Raw genomic sequence first — 23,248 nt, forward strand, 5'->3', positions numbered from 1 at the left:
CCGCGACCGGCAAATCATATTGTCATAACGAGGCGACTCGCCTGCTCACCTCGCTATTACGCGTCGGTATTATTTGACTAATACCTGGTAACCTATTACTCTATATTCGCCTATCCTAATATGAATATAAATGGCTTGTATTATAATACCTGTACCTATTACTAATATATTAGTCACATCTCTAGCGTTGTCATAACAAATCGTATGACTACACATGCTCGCAACGACTTCAGAGCGGACTAGCAGTTTGGCGTGGACTATATTGACATCATTGTCGCGAATGCGAAACATTAGTTGCGCCGGAGGCGATACTAACGCCTCTAGTGTCAAAAAAGGTTAACTCTGAGACCGATGTCGGTTGTCATGGCAGCGGCCGTTATATATATTATGAATACGTTGGAGTAAAACTGTGAGTTGATTTTAATATTTTGTACAAATATAATCAGTTTATGTTATTGTGTGCTATCCTCAGTTGGTAACCGATGCGTCGGACAGTTTGTGAATAGTATCAGCATCAATATCAGTATCAGTCATGCTCAGTCTCAGTATAATCAGGCGAGGCACGGGGTGGCTAAAGGGGAGGTTGGAGGCCACTAGGGGTTGAGACCCCGATTCAGTATGATCAGTAAAGGCATCCGCAACCGAGGATGTGGATGATATCAGGCAATCAGGTTGAACCAGCCCTGTATTGCGTTACTTTATTATCAGTGTATTCCTCGTATTTATGTTTGTACGTGTGTAACCCAGTGCATTATATTATTATCATTCAAATTGATTCGCCGTGTACTCCTTGTGTGAACATATTGGCGACAATCATCCCATGTTTGGGATCACGTGACAACAAGCGAAAAATATAATTTATTTATTTCATTATTATGAAGACAACTTAACTGTATGTGATTTAATAGTAAGATATTAGGAGTTTTTATCTATAGAAATATAAGAAAACATATAAGTTTTATTGATTAACAATCAGTGTCTATAGTCTACACCCCTATTTTTCATTTACCTACTTACCGCCACCGCCGTCCTTTCCGGGATTGCTTGCTGGACGATTCGAGCTACCACTCTTGCCGCCCGCAATCCCGAAAGCCCCCTTTTCTTTGATTCTGAGATCGGTTTACTGAATCGACTCTTACTATAATATCGATGTTTTTGGTTAATTTAATCGATCTCAAATTGACATCCCTATCTGGACGATGGCAACACCAAATTTTATCGATTGATTTCGGCCCTTTCGTCGCTTAATTTACGACTTGGTCAGTGATTGATTATTGTGATGAGAGGAATTTAAATATCTTGAATTCAAGTGTTTGAGTAAATTTAGTAAACAACATTCACTGAACAGTTTAGTGCAACTGAGTCAACACTCCGGCTTTGTAAGTGAATTTTATTTCTCAATTTATAATATTATTAGCAAATGGCTGACTTCTGTGTGGAGTAGATGCATTGTAGATGAGCTTTTTTCAATTATATCTTACTTTATTTTTTGCGTGCGATTCAATACTAACTCTCTTTTAATTGTGATGCCTTTTGGTAACTATTTTATTACATTGGATGTTGCTTCTGTGGGCTTTTATTGTAAAATATGTTGGATTTTAAATAGTAATATATATATACTTATCTATGTATATATATGTCTTTGACACACCCTTCTGGCTTGTTGGGTCCTGGTTGTACTTTAAAGTCACATATTATCTCATCACATGAATATTTTTGTAAAATAAAATGAAAAATAAAGGATGATTTAATTATCTTTGTCATTAGTATGGGCCGTCTCCCAACCATCAAATGAAAATTTGATAATTGAAAATCAGAAAAAATCAATAAATTGCAGGCACTTGAGCAAATAGGGTCAAAAAATTGATCTGTAGGAGAAAATCATCATGTTCAGGCTTGATAGATTCTCCGAATAAGTATTAGAGACTTAGGCCATTATGTGGGTCTCGGAGATGCTGGTCATTGCAGCACTTCAACTAAACAAGATATTCTTAAGGTTTAGATTTGTTGCATTTATATCAATAAGTCGTCGATGTCTCAAGTTGCACGGTTTGTTTACATGAATTCTCTTCGTATCGTGGCAGAAGTATAGTTGCAATTCTATCAATTATAGAGTTCATGCTAACAAATTAGATCGTTGAATATTCACATTTTGAAATGATTTTAGATAATCTCTTAAGGCAACCAGACCCTTAGCAATCTTTACATACTAAACATTAAACACTTAACATTATTTATCTCACATTTATTATATATTAACAAAATGCATATTCATTGTTATGGATAGGTAACTAATATTGTGTATATAGTAATCCAGATTACATATCCTACATGTTCAGTATTATTAAAATGGGAATTTGGGTAAATAACATGTAAATGAAAAAAAACAAAAGTCAGAATATGATAAAAGTAATAGTTTTTTTAAATGATTACTTTATTTTTATGAGGTTTTTGTAACTAAAGAGTCATTCGTCTAGTGATAGATTGTGTACTGTTTTTGTTAATTGTTTTACATGTGTATGTGTATAGTTAATCTAGTCAACAAGTAAAAAAACGTGAAAAATAATGCTCTTAAAAATATGAGAGGTAGCTCATTTGTTGCATAATGACGTATAGAAAAATGTATCTCAAGGTTTTTACAGCACACAAAAAAAACGTTATTTTAACAAAATAACATGTTATAAAAATAACTTTACATTTTCGTTAATAGCTCACAAAATATTAGGAGATAAGTAATTTCAAAATTAACTTATAAATAATAGCGGTAGAGTTCATGGAATTGAGGTTTTTAATTGTAAATATCTTATTCTTTCGGCATCTTTTAAAATTTCATAACTCCTAATATTTTTTAATTTGTTTTTACGTGCTGTTAAATCCTTGAGATATTTCTTTCTGTACGTCATTCTGAATCGAATGAGCTATCTCTCATACTTTTAACAGATTTATAATTATAATGGTCTTTTTATATTTAATTAAAATGAACACCTGTAAACATTTTGTTTATCTTTCACTTGTCTTTCTGGGCAGCAACTCTTTTTATGTCAAACTGCTGGGTATTGCTCCCAACTAATGGAAATAATCATTTTTGTAGGGAGCGACATAATTAGGTAACTATACCTCACGAGGTAAGTACATTCGCTTTTCTATAAGTTTCAGGGTACAACTACTTATTATAATATATGTATGTATATTATGATTTTGCTACTTGTTATATGTTGTAAATATATTAAATATAAATTAAAAATATTGAAATTTCCACAGGATCATGTCCCTGCGTAATATACGCAAAGTGTTTGGGGGTACACAGCTTCCTCCACCAGATGAAGACTCTGATAATGAGTTTGAACCCGTCTATGCTCAAAATCATAATAAAAGCATTTATGCCGGTGTAAGTATAATTGTATATTATTTATTTCTTTGTATACCACCATTTTATATTCTTAAATTATATTTTTGTGTTGATGATTGAATTAAATAATTGGCTAAGTGCGAGTTGAACGCGTACACAGAGGGTTCCATGCAACCAAATTTTTATTTATTTTTTATTTTTAGTAATTTTTGTTACACAAGCCACCACCTATGGAGGTGATACCTATTTAATTGTCACACGAAAGTAACAAAAATATTTTTTGATTTTGATTTTATTTGGGAGGCTTACGAAAAGTTGTTTATCCTATCCATAGCTTTTAAGTTATTGGTAAGCCTATCAATTTATTCTTATAACGTATTGTTTATTGTTGAGAAGTGTAAGCTGTTGTGTTAGTACAGATAAATACATAGTGGTTGGTAAAACATCTTATGTTTAGGTTTTTTAAAAGGCTTTCAATAGCAGTTACGCAGGAAATAAGATTCATGTCTTTAAAAGTACGATTGCATTAATGTACCCTATCTTTTTTTTTCTCCGTTACTAGATTTTATTTTTCTGGTATTATGTTTATGTAATAAGGATATTTGGTATACTGATCGCAAAGCAACAGTTTCAAAGGAGTATAGTGCATCTATGTCTACAGACATCGAACGTGTCAGTCACGGTCCGTAGCAAGACAGCCATTCTAAACGTATTAATATCTACCGCACTAGGACTGCCATATTGTATAGAAAAATATTTTTTTGTCAGACAAAACACATTCAATGTCTGCATATATAAATGGGGCCTTAAAGGGTCAACGAGTATGGTTTCTGGTAACATTTTTAACAGACCCATACTGTGCACTACTGGGGTATATATATCCACCACTATCATAATTCATTGCGCTTGCGATTTTACAATAAAATGCTTGCAAATGCTTATCATAAAGTTCGCCAAAGCGTACCTATAGTGTTACTGTTTGTTAACGTGTGTGCTAATCTGTTCACAAACCGACGCAATTTGACTATTTGCGCTGGAGCCCCCCCTAATCGTTAGGGAGTTTACACGCTGTGCTGCTCGCCGTGCAATGAGAGGAGTAAGTTATTAAAACATATAAAATAAATTGCAAACATGACTTGCGAAATTATGAAGCAACCTGCAACTTGTGTTTTTTCAGGAGTCCTTTTATGAAGATATTGTAAGTCGACAGTTTAAATTAAAAATGTGAACTCCAGATCCGCGCCATTTATTAAAACTACGCATTTCAGTATACTGAGATTATTAAATGAACACATGACTTTTGAAAAATAATTTGATTTGAAGTATACTGTTGAGGATCTGGCTTTAGTAGAATTCAATGAAATCTTTTTGTGTCGATAGGTAGGAATAAGATTCCTATTTCCATAACGTCTGCCATCATCTATAATACATGAACCAGTCAGAAATACGCGTAGATCTGAATAAGAAATAATGCTTTGCGTCACCATATAGCACCATTTGCCGTATTCTAATGTGAATTTTTGAATTTAACATTTTATTAAAAAGAAAATTAAGTGATTTTTTCACAAATCATGTGTATTAAACTTTAATTGATTGTCATAGGCTCGACATAAAGAAATACGCGAAATTATAAAAAGCCTATGCAAGTTTTGCTAATTAATGTCTAGCACCGCAAATTACTCGTTCAGAAGACATTTTACAAAATATATTTGCCGAAAGTTAGTTTATTAAATAGAAACTAGAGAATCGAATGTGGTGGGGAGGCTGGAAACACTGCGGGGTGTATTTTAGACGATTATTTATTTCTATCAGTTGGAGGTCAGCTCGGACTCCGAGGCTAATGAATCTGAAGAGGTGGTTGATGAAGAGCCTAAGCCTGTGATTGCTAAGAAGAGGTCGCAGAAGAAAAAAAGGAGGCAGCGTAAAGAGAAGCTCCATGTGGTCACGAAAGCTGATGATGGGGTAAAATAACCTTCAATTATATGTAATATATTGTATTTGAAATAAAATAAATATGAAATTTAGATTTTTGTGAGAATTTGAATTAGAGGGAGATGGGGAGAACTCGGTAATATGTGTTTGATCTTACATGTTTCTCTATCTTGAGGAAGCATAATGTACAGATATGATCTAGGCATAGACGAAAACATATTCAGATGTATACAATACAAACGAGGGGGTTGAAATATATTTTGCATACATTTTGTTGAAACATATTATATTATGATAATAAAAACAGAAACATGTTACACATGTTGAGGTTGAACAATAAAGTCAATGCTGATTTGATCTGTAACAAATAGAAAATGTCTATAGATATACATATTTAAGAAGCATTGTTCTGTAAGTAAGGTGTAAGATTATATCATTTTCTTATGTAACTTGCTTTTAACACGAGGAAAAGAATAGAAAAATACAAATATATGAAATTAGAAACTAAACAGCAACAGAATAATAATTGAGAACTTTAAAAATAATGTAATAGGCAAATAAACAATTGCACAAATAATGCATGATTATAACAACTGGAGAATACTTGAAGTGACTTGAGAATTTTTTTTCTCTGTATGCATTTAGTAGGTATTATTTTGTAGGAATGGGATGGATATATTATCTTGTCCCATTACATGTTTACCGACTGACATCCGTAATCTACTAATGAAAATGTATAGTAAGATTCAAAGGCAACAAAGCCATGCTATGAGGTAGAAATGTGCTTTGTAATGGCGACTAAGGCTCCCATTTTAAATCACAGTTTAATTAATCCTTGTAGGGTATTAACATCCACTAATCTTATAGACCCCTACAATTAAAAGTATTATTTTTTTTAGTTGGATGAAATCGATAAATGTGTCTTGGAGATAAACGCTGTGCTTGGGGAGCCACCGAAGCCCCCTGAAGTGGTGCCGGACAAGGATCCGATGAAAATAAGAAAACGCCTGTTTACCGTCAGGCAGCAAAACTTGGCGCCCGAGGCTGAGCTCACCCGGCGGTTCGGCCCTGATGAAGATGACGATCTTAAGAAGTAAGTTATGTTTATAAACAAAATAATACTAATGTATTATATACAAACATATACTTTTTTGTAAAATATGCTCTCAAATATCTAAAACCCCATCCAATTTGGGCCATTACCTTGTGAATCACGGATATACAAACATACATCTATAGCGACCGAATACTGAACCTCGTTAATGTAGAAGTCGCAAAAAAAATGTTAAAATTGTAACATTTACACATCTATACTTTTTTATAAATTTGTGTTGTAAATAAGTAAATATTATAATCTTTATATCCAAAAAGTATTGTTATAGGTTACTAAACTCTTTGGTAATGTTTTCTGAGGTATTGCCTTCTTGTCAAATATTAAAAGAAATAAAGATGTGTCTGAGCTAAGAAAATAAGATTTTATTATTTAAAGTATTTCACGATCCTATATTTTAACATGGTAGCAGAGCGTGGTTAATAAAAAGAATAAGAATTTCAAGAAAAACGCAGTGTGATAAAAAGACGCGTGCAAGAAAGAAAATAAATATTTGTTTAAATGCTTGGAAAACATTACTGTCATAAAAATGGCTAAACAAGCGAAGATTGAAGATATTGTAATACCTATTTTTGATGGCGCAAACTATTCAAGCTGGAAATTTAGATTATTAACTTTGTTGGAGTACAAAGAATGCAACGAGGCCGCCATTGTGAAAATGGAAAAAGCCGACGCAGAATGGAAAAAGAAGGATCTTAAAGCAAGAACAATAATTATGAGTACAATCTCTGACAAGCAATTGGAATACATCACCGATTGTAAAACAGCGTATGAAATGCTAAGTAAGTTCGATAAAATATACCTTACTCAGTCTACAGCCATGCAAATTATTTGCAGAGCGAAAATAGAAGAGATTAAACTAAACAATTATAATACTATAGAAGATTTTTTTGTGGAGTTCGAGAAAACAATAAATGAATTTAAAACGGCTGGAGGAAAAATAAATGAACCTGAGAAGTTAAGATACCTACTAAGAGCGCTTCCGCCAAGCTATAGTTATATTGGAGACTTTCTCGATGTAATTCCAGAAGAACAAAGGACAGTTGATTATGTATGCTCTAAAATAAAAGAGAAAAATATGTCTACTAGTGACTCAGATAAGAAAAATAATATGAGTACATTTGCAACCAAAACTATGGCTCAATGCTTTGTATGTGGAAAGACCGGTCATCTCAAGAAGGACTGTTGGTATGCGCAGAGATATAATCAAGGACAACAAACTGCTAGAGGTCAGCGAGGATCACAGAGAGGTTACAACAGCGGTGGATATTATAGAGGTCATATCCGAGGCAGAGGTCAAAAACATTTTAAGGGTCAAGGTCAGTCCAGTGGTAAATCTTCAAACAACTTTGCAGGGGAGTCATGGACAGCTCAAGTATGTAATTCGGAGATAAATCAGGTAACACAAGAGTATGATAATGATGGTGAAATTAATTGGCTTTTAGATAGCGGGTGTACCGACCATATAATAAAAAATGATACATATTTTTATGATTTTATAGATCTGAAAAGTCCTGTTTATGTAAAACTGCCAGATGGTAACATGTTAAAAGCCACTAAAGTAGGCACTGTTAAAATTTATTTTAAAACCTATTATAATCTAAAGTATGTAGATTTATAAAATGTTTATTTTGTTGAAGGCATTAAACAAAATTTGTTAAGCTTTTCAAAAATAACTAAAAGTTGCACTATAGTAGCAAAAAATGAAAATGCAAAAATTTATAATGGTCTTAGAGAGTTAATAGCTGTCGCTAATAAAGTAAACAATTTGTATTGTATAAAAAGTTTTTTATGCAAAAGAGAAATGTATGCACATTCAATAACTTTAACTCGGAAAGAAAAATGGCATAGGGCACTTGGTCATGTTAATTTTCAGTATTTAAATAAATTGATAAATAATAAATTAGTAGATGGTTTGCCTGATAAAATTGAAAGCACAGAAATGAAATGTTCAAATTGTATACAAAGTAAAATGAGTAATGTGCCTTTTGAAAATAATAGAACAAAGACAACTGAAATTTTAGAATTAATTCATACTGATTTAAATGGTCCACATAATACAACTGGTTATGGTGGGGAGAAATATTTTCTTACATTTATCGATGATTATAGTAAATGCACAAGGATATTTTGTATTAAAAGTAAAGCTGAAGTTGCGAGTTGTTTCATAGAATTTGTAAATTTATTAGAAAATAAATTCAACCAAAGAATTAAGAAAATTCAGTGTGACAATGGTAGAGAATATTTAAATAAAGAGATTTACAATTTTATAAGGTATAAGGGTATAGAGTTATTACCATGTCCACCCTACGTTCATGAATTAAATGGAGTAGCGGAAAGATATAATAGATCTGCTATGGACATAGCTAGGTGTTTAATGAGAGAAGCTAAAATTCACAAAAGGTATTGGCCTGAATTTATAAAAACAGCAGCATATTTAAAAAATCGTACAATTGCAAATACGGTAGAAAATAAAACACCTTATGAGATATTTTTTAGAATAAAACCAAATGTCGAACATTTAAAAATATATGGAAGTAGAGTTTATGTTAGGGTTCCAGAAGTTTTAAGAAAAAGTAAATGGGATGATAAAGCACAAAAGGGTATTTTAGTAGGTTATAATGAAAATAGTTATCGAGTTCTATTAAATAACAAAATAATTAATGCTAGGCATGTACAGGTAATTGAAGAAAATACTAAACTGATTTGCTTAGAAAAAGTAGATGATCCAAAAGATAAAGATTTAGAATTAGACCAAACTTTAAAAGAAATAGTAAATGAGGAAAGTGATGAAAAATATGAAGATGCGGAGGAGACTAATTCTAATAATACCTTGAAGGATCTTGTAGTTGATGATAGTTTAAATGATAATGGAGATAAGAATTTAGTAGAAAAGAGAAAGAGAACTCCAGTTTCTAGATATGGTAATCCAGTTTCACATTTTATATATGTTGACTATATTGGAGCCAATGTACCTAATACTTTTGAGGAGGCGATGAACTCCAATGATTATAAACAATGGAAAATAGCAATGGACTCAGAAATAAATAGCATAAATAAAAATAATACTTGGCAAATTGTTGAAAAACCAAAAGATAAAAAGGTTATAGATGTTAAGTGGGTTTTCAGAAAGAAAAGCAATAATATTTACAAAGCTAGATTAGTTGTCAGAGGATTTCAGCAAAATGATTACATTGATAATGCTTACTCACCGGTAGGAAAAATGCAAACTTTGAAAATTTTATTGTCATACAGTTGTAAGAATAATTTATTTATTGAACAGATGGATGTAGAAACAGCTTTTTTAAATGCTTATGTAAAATCAGAAGTTTATGTAAATCAACCGAAAGGTTATGAAATTGGCGACAATAAAGTTTACAAATTGAAAAAAGCACTCTATGGTCTTAAAGAAAGCCCTAAAGTATGGTACGAATGTTTTGATACATTTATTAAAACGTTGAATTTTGTTAGAGGTAACTATGATAACTGTTTATATGTTAATAGAGCAAGCAAAGATCCAATATATATATTAATATATGTTGATGATTTTTTAATTTGTTGTAAAAATAAAACTAAAATAGACGAGGTAAAAACTAGTTTAATGAAAAGATTTGTTATAAAAGACTTGGGTAAAGTTAAAAGCTATATTGGAATAGATATTGATTATAGTAAAGATAAAGGTATAATGACTCTAAACCAAACAAAATATATTGAATCTTTGGCTGCAAAATATGATCTGAAAAATACTAAGTTATATGATACTCCAATGGAAACAAATTTAAAACTAGAACAAGCTAGAGAAATAGATGAAACTATTAAGTACAGAAATATAATAGGTGAATTGTTATATATTAGTACAGGCACAAGGCCAGATGTAGCGTACAGTGTTAATTATTTGAGTAGATACCAAAGTTGCTATAACGAAACACACTATAAATATGCAATGAGAATATTAAAATATCTTTATAATACTAAGGATCTAAGTTTAACTTATAATGATAATGTGGATACTGAAATATTAGATTGTATGGTAGATTCTGATTTTGCTGGAGATAATGTGGATAGAAAATCTACAACTGGTTTTATTATTAGATTGTATGGAAATTTAATTTATTGGAAATCACGTAAACAAAATACAGTAACTAAATGTTCAACTTTTGCAGAATATACTGCTATGTCAGAAGCAGTAACAGAAGTACTTTTTATTAGAAACTTACTAAGTGAATCATTTGATGTAAAATTTCGTGATCCAATAAAACTCTATGTAGATAACTCAGGTGCAGTTGCAATAGCTAAATACGGCAACTTTACAAAGAATTCGAAGCACATCGAAGTGCAGTATCATTATGTAAATGAGAACTATGAAAAGAAAATAATTGATATTGTAAAAATTAATACTAAATTTAATTTGGCAGACATATTAACTAAAAGTTTAAATAAGGCAAGTTTTTTGAAGAACAGGTTAGAGTTAAGATTGATTTAGATATGTTATTAGTATGTAATAGTTATGTTATGAGATTATAAATTTAAGGAGGCGTGTTGTAAATAAGTAAATATTATAATCTTTATATCCAAAAAGTATTGTTATAGGTTACTAAACTCTTTGGTAATGTTTTCTGAGGTATTGCCTTCTTGTCAAATATTAAAAGAAATAAAGATGTGTCTGAGCTAAGAAAATAAGATTTTATTATTTAAAGTATTTCACGATCCTATATTTTAACAATTTGTATTAGCTGATGTGCATGTAGTCCCCTTAATAGCAAAAGTAATTGTACCTAATATTATTATTGTTATGTATATGTTTGGAATTATAAAATATACCTTGATTTTGTTGCAGGAAGGGACGCCAACCAAATCTGCGCATAATTTCACAGAAGGGATACATTATTGAGACAGAAAAGATCTATAAAAGGAGAGGTGAGCATAATTGTGTCGAATTACATCACAAATTTGTAAAATTACGTAATAACTTATAAAACAATAGAAAATTAAGATTTAACATAATTATTAAACAAGATAACACATTAAAGTCTTTTGAAATTATAGTTTTAACAAGAATGATCCGTATATAAAAATAAAAAAGGACACAAAATAGACAGTAGTGAGTTATAACCATACATTCAGTGATTCAAGAAACGTCCTACTATTACACTATCAAAATTACACTATTTGCAGGCCTGACAATGTCGCTTCTGGAACGCAAGAAAGACGCTATATACTACAAATTCGAGCACAGCAAGGATTACCAAAGCCTGCACCGAACATTCTTATATGCTCAAGATGACGAGTAAGTTAAGTTTGTTTACTACACCTTTTTTTTTTTGTTGATATTTGTTTGGTTTATTTGAAAAGTAAGTAATTTTCCGTTTTTTTTATGTTTTATGAATTAACCTGACCTTAACCTTAACCTTTGTACTTTGTTAAGTATATTTTTTTTATTGTTGTTCATTTTATTTATTCTTTATTTAAACATTTTTATATCCATTTGTCACATTTCATTTTTAATTAAAGCAATTATATTGAATTAAACTCGGCTACATTTCGCCGAGTTGTAGAAGAGAATTCACTAGAACAGAATTAACACTTTATTCAAAATGTTATTTTTGACAGCCCACCCCAAGTGTTGTTCCCGTTAGAAGAATCCCAGCGTAGACTGCATGTTGAAGGTTTACTCGAGGTAATAACTTTGTTCAAAGATGACTTTACAATAAGATTCGATACATTAGATATTTTTGTTAAAATATTTGTCAGTCTATTCCTATGCTAACACTTATTTTTTCTCGTTTTAGACGGCAGATAGATATTACTTTATGGAAGAATATTCGGCCGGCAACAAAGTGATTGAAGAAGTCATCTCCTATATGCAACATTGCGCTCATCCCTTCTTCAGTGTCACTGATGTGAGTTGTATATGATACAATTATATCCACTCTTTAGGTCCACTGGTCTGTACGTAAGGAATCTGTAATTTCCAAGAATCGGTTATTTCCTAATTAGGAATAATTAGTGTCTATGACATGCGGTATGACATATTTTTGGCATATTGAAGATGGTTGATGGTTGAAAAAGATGATATAACGGGTTCTGTAACTTAAAAATGGAAGTCACTCCATGGTGTCCCTCTGATTTCAGATACGGGCACGTCTGGAGTACAAGTACGTAGAGAACCGAGCGTTCCACATTGCTCTGATGAAGTACATGCATATGTTGACAAACAAAGCTTGCCACCGCACGGCGCTCGAGGTAGCTAAGATACTGCTGAACCTGGACCCCTCGGACCCACTCGCTGTACTCTTCATCATCGACACGATCGCCATTAGGGCCGGGGAATACCAGTGGGTCATCGATGCCATTGACTTCTGGAATGAGGAACGGGACGCTGGGTTCCTATTCAATATGCAGTACTCCTATGCTCTTGCTACTTTCCATGTCGCTCTGAAGAGTAAACGTAAGTTTGATTTGTTGTAACCGAGTAATGGTGGTGATGGCATTCTCAATATCACTCGATATATTGATTTAGGTGCTGATTAGGGGTCAAAAGGATGTTATCTATGGAATATGAAAGGTACTATAGTACGATGCTAAAGTAATTAGTATGCGATGGATCAATACCACATTCAATTTATTCGATATTCGATTTACATGTCTCACATATGTAATTTGTATACCATGTCATATAGTAACAGGGTAGTTCATGTTATTTTGTAATTTGAATTAGTGATTAGTTATCATTTATGTTAGTATACCTAACTGTCAATATTAATTGGAATTGTCATAATTAACACGCATCAGAGGAACTGCCCATGTATAAGAGGAAGGCAAAGCTCGTATCGGAAATGACGTCGGCGCTTAATTTAGTGGCGATATACTATAAATTAAGAAAACCCCCGAAGGGCGAGCGCAAGCGCCGCTTGCGTCCGGAAGATGACAAAGGTGAAGTACATCCGTCACTCGCTGCACGTTTCGCTGTACGGATATAGTCTTTGAAATTATTTGCGTACAGGTCCCACAGGTAGATTTCAGATAAATATTCGTTCGATAACGCTAACAGTATTAAAAATTCAAAGAATAAATTATTTAAGTAAAAACAATATGTATTGAAAGGATTCCCAAAAATGGCCCAGTTTTAATATAAACTTTAAGATTTATTATATTTTCAATAATATAAAAGTATAACATATTACATACAGTTGACTATCTTGTCTGCAACGCTATTCGTGGAATGGATGAATGGGGAATGACGTCATTTTTCAGGCGTGTCACCATATTGGTTGAACTTTTCTACGGTATGTCGTAGCATGACGTCACCAGTGGACGCCATGAGACCCCCCGTTGGTTGTCGCGCTTCATTCAAAATTGGTATAAAAATGCTTTTATTTTTGTTACTACTGAATTTATTGCCAAAATAATACGATTTTTGGGTTCAGTAGACATGTATCTACATTATAGATAGGAATTACAAATTATTCTATTCCAAATAAATATCTCTCATATCAACCGAATATTTCACGTCTAAAAAATGATTAATCAATATCAAAATAAACAGTTAGCTCTGTTAAGTAACTTTAAAGAATATCAAAAAATGACAATAACAATAAAACATTATCCGTTATCTACCTGAAACTATTTATTTCAAGTTATTTTTTTGTTATACATGCTTTTTGTGCATGGTCGGTGGTCTCAACAATATAATTTTTAGTTCATTCACATATATTCTGTTTAAAAAATATCAAGAAATGTTGTAATATTTAGTAACCTCGTTTTCATTTTGCTTTGTTGATTAGTACATTGATTTGCTTTTTATTTTACTATTTATTTTATTAAAATAATGAATAATGGAATATAAAAAATGTCCTAGCCAAAAATAGGAAAGATGAGTATACAAATTGCCATTGGTACGGGTTTGCCGTTGGTGGGTAAGGGTTTTGGATAAAATCAGACCTTTCCCGAAATCTTCGTGCCGCTCTGTTTATCAGAATCAGCCGGCGATAAAAAGGGTCCTCCTATTTACAGTACTAGCTTTTACCCGCGGCTTCGCTCGTGCTCAGAAGTTTTTATCTATTCCTGCGGAACGCTTCTTTGTTTCCGGATAAAAGGTACCCTTTGATCTTATCTGAGCCTCATAACAACAAACAAACAAATAATTAACAAACTCACTTTCGGATTTGTAACATTAGTTAGGATTATTTTTTCTCATAAGGAGGATACGATCATGAATTGAGTGCAATTAGGTACTGAATCGGGGGAAAAGAGGACTCTAAATACCTTTAGATTCTTGAAATTTTGGTAGAACTTTGTTTGGTTTGGTTTTGTAAAAAATAAATTGGGATTTTTTCAAGCTCGTTCGGTGGACGGTTTATGGACAATAAAACAAAATATGTAATCGATCTCTTTAAAAATCATCGAACCATTATGATATCATGACGTAACACCGAGCATGGAGGGGCGGCCAGCTAGTTTTACTGTCAGTTCGGTCGTAGCCTCCAACCGACGCGCACGCGCGCATGTGCTCGGTGGTGATACGTGAGAACGTCTTCGGGTGTGATAATTATAAAGTGATAGTTATAAAATTAAAATTATTTGTTAGTTAAATAATGCTTCTTATCGGCGTAACAATTTATTTTCTCTGCCTGATACCCTTTTACAAGCAGCTAAACCTTTGTGTCAGATGAAGAATCTGACGAGACTCGTGCGGTATCGCCTATAAGTATACGATAGGAAATGTTTATGTTTTGGTTCTGATTGTATATTACTGTATTTGTTTTAGTTCTTGTATTCCTACACCTTAGTAGTATTATTGATGTTATTTTCAGCTTTTTCTTTATTTTTTGTAATTGTGCTGTTAATGTTTACAATTTACTTGCACCATAAAAGCAATTCGCAAGATCGGATACCTAATACATTGTCGGGAAAGAGTTATGTTTTATTGTTATCTAATAAATAATTCGTTTTCAGTTGGATTCGAAGAAGCCGATGAGTTGCTTCAAAAAGCCATCTTCAAATTCCCCTCAGTGGTGTCGTACATGCTACAGAATGCCGGCGTAAAAAATGAAAAGATCCAAAGTTGCCCACTCTTCGACATAAATGCTAATGACGGGTCAGTATTTCTTATCTGTATATAAATACATAAAAATATTTATTTCTCTTTTGAAGAACTGTGCTCGCACGGATGTGTGTGGGGTTTTTCATAATGAGAGTTTATTTAGTGGTGAAAGAAAAATATGTGTAACATGTGTTACTAATTTCGTAATTAAATTAAACAAAATCAACTTTATTAATAATCTGTCTAGCCATTGCTTTCCCTATCAAAATTTGACCTTCTACCTAATCACTAGAAATTGTCAAATGGCAAACCGCTGGCGAATACATTTAAAAGTTGTTTCCTTTCTCCAGGACGTCATCAAACTTGAAGGCTCTGATCATGTTGTACGCGAGATTCATCTGGCACAAGTTCATCCAGGATGCCGTGATGAAGTGGCTTCTCCGTAACGCCTCGGAACTCGTAGATAAGTACGAGAATGATCCTACAGTCCGGGTAAGAAAATGTATTCTAATATCTAATAAACCTCATGTATATACTCCCATATAACTCATCTTTTCTAACATTAAACAATAGGGTAATTGACAGGTTTTGGGAAATTGTTTTTTTACATACGTGTATCAGAACCCCGTTTTATTGATCTTTTTTTCGAAATGGGGATATTTATTAGCAAAAAACATTTTAGTACGTTAAATAGCGACACGTATTCTTAAGAGGATAAACATTGAAAGTTATTTAGCTTTTATAACGTTTTGAAAACTATAAACTTAATAAAATCGAAAAATTGCCAATGAGGCACCCAATAAACGTTCCACTGGCATCTAATGCTTACAAGTAGGTGACGTCACTTTAGTTTCGGCCAATCCGGTGCGTTTTCAGCCATGTGGACGAAGATGAAAATTTAATGATTTTGTTATTGATTTATTAAACAGTTCACACGGACTTTGTAATTATTTCTGGGCTTAGTTGGTTTTATAAATATTTGCTTTTAAGCTAACAACAGTTTGATTGATATTTTCACTATAGTCAAATACCCTATTGGATTATTCATAATGTATCACTAGACGATAATAGACTCATATTTAATCAACTGCAAGTAACATATGTATGTATGTTGCAAAATAGGTTTAAGGTAAAGATAGATTTTTTATTTAAATCTTTAGGTATTGCAAAAATTAAGATATAGTGAAAATGATCTTATTATGAAAAAAAATATAAATTCGAATATATATAGCCTTATTCTTTAGATAACACATTATATTAGTCATATTTATGTATTTATAGCTTTTTAAAACATACTGTCACATATATTTATATTCTTATTCACTTCACTGCCACCTATTTGGACAGACTTTATCACAGCTAGAATTTCGGTAGCAAACGGCTCTAAAATTGCTACAGTTACAAATTAGTTTATTCAGGTGTATACCTGAAAAAAATATTTTACAATTTTACACGATGTAATAGGAAGCAGAAATAAATACCAAAGTCCCAAAATTAAACTATAATTTTTTGTATTATATTGCCCTGCTAGTTGGTATGTTTAGTGCAAAGGCATGGTAATATTTTGTTGGCATTGTGCTTTGTGTGACTTCGTGTGTGTGTGCTAGTGTGTTTAGACTGCTTGCTTAACCATTACAGTAGGCTCTTCGTAAGTAGATAATATTGCAAAGTGGTGTTGAGTTAACGAATTTTTACAAGTATAGATACTGCCCCCGGCCTCCAGTAATCCGGATTTTATTAATAATTTTAATGACATACATAATGGACATAGTATGAGGTTTTGAGTTAAAATACATACAGCCGAATACAGAACCTCCCTTTTCGAAGTCGGTTAACAAAACAATGGATAATGTACTTTTATTTAGAAGACATAGAAAAACATCAGAAAAGACTTCTAGTCTATAGTTATTAAAAATTTAATAATTATATTATATTCAACGTACCTTAACATCAAATCATAACATTGATGAATATTTGGCTGGTTAAGAGGATCCGGAATACCGTGGGTCTTTTGTTCTCTCACAAACCATACATAAAAATATATTTCGTACGTATTTATCATTTGTCGGTTTCTTAAGCAATGTTTTCTATATTAGGCGGAGGCGAAGATGTACGCTAACGTGCGAATGAACTTGTTCCAATCGTACCCACAAGAAATTCAACGACACCTGAGCATTCTCACGCCTTTCAACAACCTGATTGTTGACGGGGTAAGTATGTTTTGTCTGGTTATTTGTCCAACGCAATCTTAAATCGTATAAAATACTATTATTGTAAAAGTAACGATAAATTGTGTACCCGTACTCACTTACCTCATTACTTTGACAATTAGTACGCGGTATTTCGTATTGGTATTTGAAAGTAGCTGTGCCCCGCGGTTTCGCTCGCGTTGAGAAGAATCAGAGGCACAACTGGTTCTAAAATATAAGTAGCTTAAGTTAAAAACAGACACTCCAATTTTATTCATATGTAAAGATTAACACGCAGCATCGCATAGAGTCGCGTTCCGTGCGGACGTACAGTACGGTTGTACGGAACGTTTGTACATTCGTAAATAAAATATACTTATTAGAGGCATTCCAACTTAGTCCTCAGGGGTGGCGATGCATATGTGGCCGACTTGGTAGGATTCTAATGTTATCTGGGGTGATTACAGATGTCCATAGCCACTTACCATCAGATGGATGCGCATGCCCGTCTTGCAAAGAGTGTAAGAAGTGATTTGAGTTGTTTGTTTAATAACGTATATAATGGAATGTAGGCGGTGCCGGAGGTAGAGACGGTGGTGTCGTACGACCCATTCCCGCCGCTGGACAGCGTGAATTTGTACGAGCAGAGGGAGACCAGTGTCGCCCGGAACATCTTCTACGAGGTCATCAGCAACCTCTTACCGGAACAGGACCTTATGGACGGACGCCCGGAGTATGTCTGACACGTTATTATGTTTTATATTGTTTAAGACAATGCGCAGAGGCGCAGCTATTTTGTTGTATATCGTTGCAAATTAAATTATTTTTAGTTTCAATATTACTTTTGTTTTTTTTTTTTAATTGTGTTTTATATTTTTCCATTTTTATGACTTTAATTTTATTACAATGACACATGACAAATACTTGACATGAGTTATCACTTCACACTTGACAATATATTTTTATACTTATATTATTGTGTTAGATTCGGCCCGAGGACCAAAAATGTTAGATTCCCGCGACCGATAGAAAAAATAAGGAACCGAATGTTCCTCTCTTCGATGGACAGGATGATCGTGTCCCGAAGAAGGTTAAGTGGACTGTATATACGAAAATAAGATGCAAAGCGCTATAGAGTCGCGCACTCACCTGCTGCTGATGGGCGCAGCCTCTTGTACTAGGTATAAGGCACCTTCAACTCACCCTAAGCTCGAGCTAGCTAGTCTTACCTCGGAATGGTCTACCAGTTACCTCTACCTTCTTCCTCTTCTCACGTGGCGTCGATCTTACAGCACGTTACACCGCGAACAATAAATTTAACACGAATTTTAAAGGAACGCTACGAAGAGTGGCGTCTATTTTGGAGTATAACTTAAACGACAAAATTGCGCGAGCGCGACCGATGACTCCGAAGCTTCTCGCACAAGTAAAGATCCCGGTGGCGGCATACACCACCGCGAACGACAACGATCTACAACGAACTAATTCAAACTAAAATCTCTATGCTTTTAAAGCCTAAAGATTCAAATTAATACCAACGACAGATAATTAATACGTAGAACCATAGACAAAACTAAACAATTATATATTTTTTATTTCTCAAATGCTGTTCTACTTATTCTTATTCTTAGATGCTACTTACTACTTGTTTTTATTCACTTACTATTACTATATATTATAATATTATTTACTATTACTACTATATTATTATTTACTTACTACTTGTTCTTATTCTTAGATAAACTATTTTTAGAAAGCTTATATCCAATACCCAAGTGCTTATCACCCCAGACTTTTTAAGTTTAGCAACCCAGAAATAATATTACACCTAAGACCTATTACAATTTTTCGTGCAACTACAATTAAGCTTTAAAGCTTAATAAAAACTCATTTTAATAGTAGTTGTGTTATTGTTCAGTAATAATTTCAAATTCAATAAATAGAGCACGACAGAATACAGTTTTATAATATTTGAGTATATTTAAAAGATAAGGGCGATAAGATACATATATCTGATGATTTGATGGTTATTCTTTTTTCAATTAGTTACACCAATTGGATATACGAATTATAAGTTTCTTGGTGGCATATTATTATGTATTTATCGTTATCGTTTTTATTTCTATATATTGAGGAACACAGATCTTATTATATTGAGTCACGGGTTCAAGTCTTTTCAGATAAGTAAACATTAGTATTTAAGCTCTTCTACATTGATTACACTACACCACAAAGAACACCAATTTAAAAACCAAAATATTACAGAATTTAGTTTAGGAGATCTCTATAGGATAATAGGTTTATCGGGATTAACTTTATGATTGGGTGGAGCGGGCTATATTTCATACAATGAAGATGGGAACATCCGAGGACCATTTGATTTGGATGACTTTGGACACGATACTTTATTATGCGTGTTAGAATAGTTGTTGCGGGTTTACTCTGGGTTCGATCGGCTTCAGTAAGTAGAGTGTTTGCCTGTTTCTCTAGGCTTTTTGTCGATTTTCGCAACTGCAGCTGAGGAGGAATACAGAACACTGAAATTTGGTGACACTGTTTTATCAGTTAATACAAGCAACTTCGCGGCGTGCTTAGGTAATTTAAAAAGTAAAAGAAACCTTCTATATTGTATGAAGTATTACATTTATTGTTATTGGAAACATCATAATTTTTTTATTAGTTTTATCAATTATTGCTTATATCTAATTTTATACACTATATTAACATACAACTCTCATTTAAATCACAATAAACCAGCACATTTTTTTATTTCAGGAATTCATACGGATTCGGACACAATCATTAGGGCCGACCATAAGTCGCCCTGTCAAATGTCAATTTGCTATTGAATATTGAATAAAAATATCCACAATATTAATAATTGCATTGACACTTTTATAATACATTGAATATTTCACGAACTAAGTTTATACAATTTTGAAGTATTTTCGTATTGGACTAAGTTATTATTTAACAAATGAGTTGTAATTTAAATTTTGATGAACAACGTGCTTCGTTTATGTTAGTAACAATAATACATTTTTTAAAAACTTATTTAGTTATATTTTTTTAACCAACGATAAACAAGAAAAATTCCCAACAACAAAAGGTAACTAGAATTATTTTCTCTGGCAAGCAAACAAATTAACAAACAGGTGTGCAATATAATGATCGTATAACTAAATGCAGCTTAATATGAATGGCTTGAGTTATGTATGAATGTCTCATCCTGATATATACTAACGTAAGTTGTCTTCCATTTTGAAAATATTAATTTCATTTTTGACGCTCAACTTGGGGTGATTTAACTTAGGTACCTGTTGTAGTTACACTTCTGTGATTTAAAGCTTTACTATTTCAGTTATAATTTTCATATTCTAGACACATGAGCTTGTAAGAAAATAAATACCGTTAGCGCATATTAATTCAATGTAAAATAAATTATTTGTAAATTATGTCATTCCGATATTCATCTGTTATCATCACGACCACGATTAGGTTCACATTAAGAGGCATTTTTCATATTAACGTTGTGTATTTTTATGGATATTTCAGTAGAGAAGCAGATTTGCCGCTGGCGGTAAATTACGACGCTCCATTTGAAGCTATGGCTATGCTTCGTCAAAGTGTTGTAATGGACGATTCTGACGATGACTCTCTATTCGATGAAGCATTCCACATGGCGTTGATGGATGCCTCCCTTGCAATGTTGCTACAAGATCCAGTCGAACAGGCGTGGTTTTTTGCACACCACGACATCGAGAGAATAATTGAAGATGACCACAGTGATTTCTCGTCCGATGATGGGGCTGGCTTGTTGGTTGCAGGTTTGTATCCCCAATCGTGGGATAATCATGAAAGTGTCGATGGTGAAGTCGATTTACTTATCCCTATACCTCCAGAAGGAAACTCTGACAGTGATGATGACACGCGTGAGCCTTTACCCGTGGAACCTATTGATTTATCCTTATTGGCGGCAGAAGAACTAAATCTTTTGGATGCATTTTACCAGGATGTATATTTCGACGGTCAGTCGTACATAAGAATGTTTTTAATACCAATGTGCGATGGTTTTGTTGAAGCCGTTTCTACGGAAGATATTCCACAAAATCAACAAAACGAATATCGTATGGAATTCGTCGAAAATAATATTTTTGAGGATACTCAAGCGAGCGATGGTACAGATGACCTCGTGGTTGGAGAGGTGCTGGATATTGAACTTGAAAGATTTGAAGCCGGAACGGTGTTACAGAATGATAATGAAGTCCAAATTTCCGAAGACGAGCCACCAGTGTCAGACGATGATGACTCTCTTACACTAAGCGACATAAACGACGATAGTGCCGATGAAGCTGACAATGGCAATAACGACGGCGAAGCCCCGGACGACCGCAGCGATGGCGGAGATCCTGATGGGGGCAATGGCGGCGGTGGTGACGAAGACGACAACGAGGGCAACAATCATGACGACAATAATGATGACGATGGCGACGGAGATGAAGATGAGGATGAGGATGGTGACTCTGACGCTGAAGAGGATGAGTCCGATGATTCGGACGACGATGAGGACGGCGATAATGAGGACGACGGCGACAATGAGGACGACGGCGACAATGAGGACGACGGCGACAATGAGGACGACGATCGCGACGACGAAACAGATGAGGAGGGGTCACCTGGAGCACCGGCCCCCGGTTTTGCCTATAACCCTATTCAAACGCTGCGTCAGCACGCACATACTGAATATCGCAACGTGCTGGAAGCGCGCGTTCAAAATGGTTTCGTTCCCCTACATCGTCTGATGTACTTGCAGCGACAACGCGAATTGGAAAACATGGCTTTGCAAACCCAAAATGAACCAACCCAGTCCTCCCCTCCAGTCCAACCCTCTCTAGATGACATGGAAAGTTGTTCCGACTAAACATCTACTTGCCCTCTTATTGACATCGCGAAAAGATATCATAAAAGCTTTATTACATGCGTTGTATAATAATATGTCGCAGTATTTTATCATTTTTTTTTCATAAATTCGTGCCAAAACGTCTTTTGCGGACTAATATGATTGTTAGTTTTAGTGATTCAATGCCGAATCGAATCATAGAATACTGCGACGTAACTTCGAATTTTGTTTGCATTTTGGTGCCTCCTATAACGTGGAATCTCATTTATGCTTTATACACATTTTATATATTTTGGTTTGAAAGTGTTAGCGTCATACGAAAAAAGGTTTAATTAACATTATTTCAATTTCTATTAATGATGCAAAGCACAAAAATTATATATCACTTTAAAGTTAATATTTTGACCTTAAAAATAAGTTGATCGAAAGATGGGATAATTTTCTGATTGTTATCCATCCGTCCATTTCATACGAACCATGCTGAATAGTAGATGAAATAAAAAAAATCTAATAGAAATCGCTGTACACAGATGAAAATAATGTTAGCCAATATTTCCATGACATTTCACTTACAAAAATGTTGAATAAAGTAAAATAACGAGGCGAAATTGTGTTTAAGATTTTTTTTACTGAATTGAACAATTCGTAATTGTGCCTTTTTCATTATGACGCCAATGTTTTTATACATAATTTCCTTTCTTATATTCATTTAATTTTTATGTGC

The 23,248-nt window shown here is 33.4% G+C and overlaps 1 protein-coding gene across 1 annotated transcript; it reads left to right on the plus strand.

Moving 5' to 3' along the window:
- The first annotated feature begins 1,210 nt into the window (after positions 1–1,210).
- On the plus strand, positions 1,211–18,462 carry LOC140743608 (ribosome quality control complex subunit TCF25-like). Its single transcript, XM_073075026.1, has 13 exons — positions 1,211–1,379; positions 3,262–3,388; positions 5,162–5,311; positions 6,181–6,374; positions 11,230–11,309; positions 11,568–11,679; positions 11,991–12,069; positions 12,182–12,292; positions 12,525–12,840; positions 15,348–15,489; positions 15,786–15,927; positions 17,532–17,645; positions 18,197–18,462. The coding sequence occupies exons 2-13, from the start codon at positions 3,266–3,268 to the stop codon at positions 18,365–18,367; spliced, it is 1,734 nt and encodes a 577-aa protein (XP_072931127.1). The 5' UTR covers positions 1,211–1,379; positions 3,262–3,265; the 3' UTR covers positions 18,368–18,462.
- The last annotated feature ends 4,786 nt before the right edge of the window (positions 18,463–23,248 follow it).

This window comes from Epargyreus clarus, unplaced genomic scaffold (genome assembly GCF_041222505.1).
Source record: "Epargyreus clarus isolate Ecla_fem2 unplaced genomic scaffold, WU_Ecla_fem_2.2 ptg000007l, whole genome shotgun sequence".
Classification (NCBI taxonomy): domain Eukaryota; kingdom Metazoa; phylum Arthropoda; class Insecta; order Lepidoptera; family Hesperiidae; genus Epargyreus; species Epargyreus clarus.